Below are 6,597 nucleotides of genomic sequence, written 5' to 3' on the forward strand. Positions count from 1 at the left end.
ACATGAGACAAAGTATATGTGAACTGCTGTATGAAAAGTGAATTTACTCTGTAAATCTTCACCCAAATCCTAATAAAAAATAAATAAATAAATGATTAATAATATCCACTGTTTGTCAGTCAATGCTTGTAGAAGTATATACTGTACCAGCTTTTTGGAGAATAATTTGGCAGTATCTATTAAAATTCTGAAATGCTCAACTCTTTTGACTATTTATTTTCACTTCTAGAAATTGATCCCATAGCAATGTGTCCACAAGTGCCTAAAGAGACATACATATTCAAGAAAAGTCACTGCATCTTGTCATAGCAAGAGACTGAATTCACAACCCATATGTCCATCAACAAATCAGTAATCATACAAAGGAATGAAATTAATAGGAATGGGTTATTATATGTCCTGACATAAAAATATTTCCAAAATTATGGTAAAATAAAAAAAAGTAAGCTGCAGAATGGTAGGTTTATAATCCAATTTAAAAAAATAACAATCACAAATAAGTACAGGGAAAAACTTTGGAGAAATATGTATCAAATCACTATGGTTTATCTCGACGGGAAAGGAATGGGAAGGACTGTGGCAGAGGGACTTACTCTTTCTACTTCAACCCTCATAATGTTTTAATTATGTCATCAGTAAAGTAATAAAGTTATGGTTTTAAAAACACATCTGAAACCCAAATATGTCTACTATGTCTGTACTAATTTCTTCATGTTGTTTTTTTTTTTTTAACTGTAGAAAAGTAACCATGCAAGAAGAGACTGGAATGACAAAAGTCGTGAGCATAAGCATAACTCTTTCATGGTGGTGTCACTAGAGTTGGTATCATCCAGTGTGGTAGGTAACTCACAGTGACACCCCATGGATCTCTTCTTGTACCAGACCATACAGAATCCTAAGTACTCTTTATTATGAATTTTAATCAAAGAGTCACATGTGATATAGTTGTAAACTGCTTAAATGTAGTATTTCTTAGGTTGTATTACCAACAAAAATTGTCTTATAAAATCTTTCTATACTGAATTAGAGGAGCTCTGGAAGCATAGTGCCTAAGGCACTTGACTGCTAACCAGAAGGCTGGCGGTTCAAACCCACCAGTCACTCCTTGGAAGGAAGGTTGGGCAATCTACTTCCATAGTGATACTGCCTTAGAAACCCAAGGAGGGATTGCTGTGAGTCGGGTCCGACTCGAAGGCACATAACAACATACTGAATTAGTGCATTATAGTTACAGCATTATCAGTAACTGAGCAGAGGCCTTTTTTTATTTTTCTCCTTCTTTTCCTTTAATTATTACTTCATTCTCAAAAAAGTTATTGATACAGGTTCACAAATACTACTTACCACAATATTTAGCTAAAACACCAGAATATTTGACAAAATCAGTGACTATAAAGATACTTATCCGGCAGCAGTGAAAACAACAGCACACGCTTGACAGACAAAACTATGTGATTTGAACCATCACTGTAACAAGGTAACAATGACAGCTCTGACCAGAGAATAACTGAAGGTTCAAAAAGTAAATTAATAGTTAACCATGTAGGTAAGCTGGGCTTATGAAAAACGTTTTTGTTGTTAGTGCCATTGAGTCAGCAATGACTCATAGCGACTCTATGTACAACACAACAAAATACTGCCCAGTCCTGCGCCAGCCTCACACTCCTTGCTACACTTGAGCCCATTGTTGCAGCCACTGTGTCAATTCATCTCATTGAAGTCCTTCCCCTTCTTTGTTGACCCTCTACTTTACCAAGCATGATACCTTTCTCCAGGGAATGGTCCCTTCTGACAACATGACCAAAGCAGGTGAGACAAAGTCTGGCTATTCTCACTTCCAAGAACATTCCAGTTGCACTTCTTCCAGGACAGATTTGCTTGTTCTTCTGGCAGTCCATGGTACTTTCAGTATTCTTCAGCAACACCACAACTCAAAAGCATCAACTCTTCCTTGGTCTTCCTTACTCACTGTCCAGGCTTCACATGCATATGAGGCAACTGAAAATACCAGGGCTTGGATTAGGTGCACCTTAGTCTTCAAAGAGACATCCTTGCACTCGAAAGAGGTCTTTTGCAGCAAATTTGCCCAGTGCAATACGTCATCTGATTTCCTCACTGCTGCTTCCACTGGTGTTGATGTAATATGAAATCTATGACAACTTCAATCTTTCCTGCATTCACTGTGATGCTGCTTATTGGTCCAGTTGTGAGGATTTTCATTTCCTTTATGTTGAGGTGTAATCTGTATGGCAGACTGTAGTCTTTAATCATCCTCAGTAACTGCTTCAAGTCATCTTCACTTTCAGCAAGCAAGACTGTGTCATCTGAGTATTGTAGGGTGTTAATGAGTCTTCCTCCAATCCTGATGCGGCGTTCTTCTTCATATAGTCCAGCTTCTCAGATTATTTGCTCAGCATACAGATTGAATAAGTATGGTGAAAGGATACAACCCTGATGCACTCCCTTCTTGATCTTAAACCATGCAGTATCCCCTTGTTCTGTTCAATCAACAGCCTCATGGTCTATGTACAGGTTCCTTGTAAGCACAATTAAGTGTTCTGGAATTCCCATTTTTCTCAATGTTGTCCATAATTTGTTATGCTCCACACAGCCGAATGCATAACTAGAGGGGTATTTTTTATTAATAAATAATTAAATTTATGCTGAAATACTGCAAGAAAAAATTTAGATAGTCATTTTATTATCATTCCCTCTGACAGTGTCACCTGGTGTGGTCTGTACCTAATACCTCTCTAGTGACTCCACTGCTCTTTCACCCTTCCTCAAGCCCTTGCTAGTCAAGAGAAGTGAGTTCAGTCTGTGGACCAACTGGCCAGTCAGTTACTGTTCCTTCATTCCTCACACAACAGACTGAAGAGTCCACCTTTTGTAGCATAGCATCCTCCAGTGTCCACGCGTTCTTATGGCTCTGTCAACATTATGAGAACAAACACAGCCCACACTATTCCTTCATCAAGTAACCATGCTAGTTCAAGCTAGTCATGACTATCAAATCCTTTTAGAAGTTCTCTGCACATTGCACACACATATACAGATACATATACACACACATATACACATATGCATTTATCTCCATTAAAATTACATAAAACTATTTCTGCATCCTCAGATTAGGTCAAAATATCACAATATGTAATGACTTAATATACTTCATATATTGCTAAAAGTTTGTTTTATTTGAGACTTAAAGTCAAAATAACAAGGAATGAGCCCATTGAATTTTCTTTTTTATTAACTCTTGACAGAAAATCTACCAGAAATGAAGTTTCTTTCTGAATTCATGAATTGAAAACTGCAAAATACAAATACATGCTGTGTGTGATGCCCACAGAACTAATGTCCCTCAGTCAGTGGATATTTATGGAAGGTGTATTGCATAAGGCACTGTGATCTGAGGAAGAAGGGTGATGCTCCCCACCCTTGGGCAGTTTATAACCTAGCAGAAAAGACAGACGAGTAGTTTCATGTATGAGAAGTGCTATGATGGTGAATGTAGTGTGTTATGATAATGAAATTGAACATACATATAAAAATACAGTTGAACTGATAAAACCTAAGGGCCCACTAGGACAATAGTGAAATGGCTCACCAGCGCATGAATGCAGACAGCTGGGCCAGAGCAGAAGCATGTAAGGACAAAACCAGGGATCTGGCTGAGGAACAGAGAAAAGAAAAGGAACAGCAAAATAAAGACTATAATTTTAAAAAATTATAGTTGTCTTAGTAACAAAACCTGGAGCTGTGAAGTTTTAATCCTATTCCAAGACAGTTCCTTGTCACTTCAGTTCAGTTCCTTGTAACTTCCCATAAAGGAATACTTACACAGCATTCCGTCCAATAAATATGAAGGAAGGGGAAAGTGAGCAGAGCTTTGTTTCCTTCTTTGGGCAGCAGCTCCTCCTTGAACTGAACAAAATTAGACTCCAGGTGGATCATCTTTGGAGCCCGGCCATAGGACCTATGAATAATTAGTAAAAAGACACTGAGGAAAATGACTAACAAATGGTTAGCCCCCCCTCAAAAAAATGGACATGACAACAATAAATAATCTAACCAGATCTATGAGTTCAAAAGTATATATAATAGTTAACCTTTAGTCTAAAACTACTTTATGAATTATTTTAAACACTGTTCATAATTACATAATTACTCTTTATAAAAGCTTTCATTTTACTCAATAATGCATACGCAGTACACATTCATCCAAGTATTTACTTTAACCAACCAGGACGTACCCAACAATACTGACTCCTGGAACAATAGGTTTACCAAGCAGTATAACTTACTCTAAGTCACCATAAAAAAAGAAAAAGAAGGAAAAAAAAGGAAAAGAGTATCCCCAAAGTCAAAGGGCAGTTTTAAGTATTAAAGCTTTTAGTGCATTAAACCGTCTGTAACAACCTGTATTATCCAAGAAAATGAAATGTCTGGAAAGAGAAAGGTGGTTGTTTGTTGTTGTTGTTGTTAGGTGCTGTCGAGTCACCTCCGACTCAGAGCAACCTATCCACAGCAGAACAAAACACCACTTGGTCCCATGCCAACTCCATAATCGCTGCTATACTTGACACCATCACCTCAGCCACTCAATCCATCTTATTGAGGGCCTTCCCCTCTTTTGTTAATCCTCCACCTTACCAAGCACGACATCCTTCTCCAGTGAACGGTCCCTTCTGACAACATGACCAAAGTAGGTGAGGCGAAGTCTGGCCGTTCCCGCTTTCAAGGAGAATTCTGGCTCCAGTTCCTCCAGGACAGATTTGTTAGTTCTTTTAGCAGTCCATGGTACTCTCAGCATTTTTCGCCAGCACATCTCAAAAGCATCAATTCTTCTTCGGTCTTCTTTATTCATTGTCCAGCTCTCACATGCAAATGAGGCAACTAAAAACATCAGGGCTTGTGCCAGGCGCCCCTTAGTCCTCAAGGAGATATCCTTGCTCCTCAGCACTTGAAAGAGGTCCCTTGAAGCCGACTTGCCCAGTGCTATACGTCATCTGATGTCCTGACTGCTGCTTCAATTGGCATCAAATGTAGAACTAATCAATGTGAACTCTTTGACAACTTCAATCTTTTCTCCATTAATTGTGATGCTGCTTATAGGTGCAGTCGCGAGAATTTTTCTTTCTAATGAGATGTAACCCATACGGCAGACTGTATTCTTTAATTTTCATCACTAAGTGCTTCAAGTAATCCTCACTTTCAGCAAGCAGTTGTGTCGTCAGCGTATCCCAGGTTGTTAATGAGCCTTCCTCAAAACCTGATGCCACATTCTTGTTCATATAGTCCAGCTTCTCGGATTATTTGCTCACTATATAGATTGAGTTAGTGAAAGGATACAATCCTGATGCACTCCCTTCTTGATTTTAAACCATGCTGTCCCCTTGTTCTGTTTGAACAACAGCCTCCTGGTCTATGTACAGGTTCCTCATGAGTACAATTAAGTGTTCAGGAATTCCCACTGTTCTCAATGTCACCCACAGTTTGTTACGATCCACAAAATCAAATGCTTTTGCACAGTCAATAAAACACAAGTAAACATCTTTCTGATATGCTTTACTTTGAGCCAAAATCCTTCTGACATCAACAATGATATCCCTTGTTCCATGTACTCTTCAGAATCCAGCTTGCACCTCTGAAAGTTCTCTGTCAATATACTGCTGCAACTGTTTTTGGATTATCTTCAGTAAGATTTCACTTGCGTGAGATATTAATGATATTGTTCGATAATTTCCACATTCTGTGGGATCACTTTTCTTTGAAATAGGTACAAATACAGATCTCTTCCAGTCAGTTGGCCAGGTAGATGCCATCCAAATCTCTTGGCATAACCCAGTGAGTGCCTCCAGTGGGGCATTCGTTTGTTGAAACATCTCAATGGGTATTCCATCAATTCCTGGAGCCAACTCCTTCAGTGCAGCTTTGACTTCTTCCTTCAACACCATTGGTTCTTGATCATGTGCCATCTCCTGAAATGGATGAACACTGACCAGTTCTTTTTGGTACAGTAACTCTGTGTTTTCCTTCCATCTTCTTTTCATGCTTCCTGCATCATTCAATATTTTGCCCATAGAATCTTTCAATATTGCAACTCAAGGCTTAAATTTTTTCCTTAGTTATTTCAGCTTGAGAAATGCTGAGCATGTTCTCCCCTTTTGGTTTTCTAACTCCAAGTCTTTTACACATTTCATTATAGTAATCAGCTTTCTCTGCTCAAGCTGCTCTTTGAAATCTTCTGTTCAGCTCTTTTATCATGTCATTTCTTCCATTTGCTTTAGCTACTCTCCGCTCATGGGCAAGTTTCAGAGTCTCTTCTGACATCCATTTTCATCTTTTCTTCTTGTCATTTTAATGACCTCTTGCTTTCTTATGGATGATATTCTTGATGTCATCCCATAATTCTTCTGTTTTTCAGTCACTGGTGTTCAATGCATCAAATCTACTAGAAACACTGTTTGGTACATTACCGCGCACCTTTAGGAATAGTCCGTTTAGGCTAAAAGCCTCTCAAAATAGGACTGGGAAAGAGCTGCAACATCTGAGTAAACCCAGCCTTACTCATATGGAAAAGAGAAAGCTTTC

The 6,597-nt window shown here is 38.6% G+C and overlaps 1 protein-coding gene across 1 annotated transcript in view; it reads right to left on the minus strand.

Annotated features, from left to right (window-relative positions):
* The window catches only part of TRAPPC10 (trafficking protein particle complex subunit 10), a 185,440-nt gene that overhangs the window by 112,828 nt on the left and 66,015 nt on the right, over window positions 1–6,597 (minus strand). The window contains exon 3 of the mRNA XM_007947252.2: window positions 3,844–3,979. Within this exon, the coding sequence (XP_007945443.2) occupies window positions 3,844–3,979 (136 nt within the window). The remainder of the gene's footprint in view (window positions 1–3,843; window positions 3,980–6,597) is intronic.

Source organism: Orycteropus afer, unplaced genomic scaffold (assembly GCF_000298275.1).
Source record: "Orycteropus afer afer isolate SDZICR_OR568_19922 unplaced genomic scaffold, OryAfe1.0 scaffold00179, whole genome shotgun sequence".
Taxonomy (NCBI): domain Eukaryota; kingdom Metazoa; phylum Chordata; class Mammalia; order Tubulidentata; family Orycteropodidae; genus Orycteropus; species Orycteropus afer.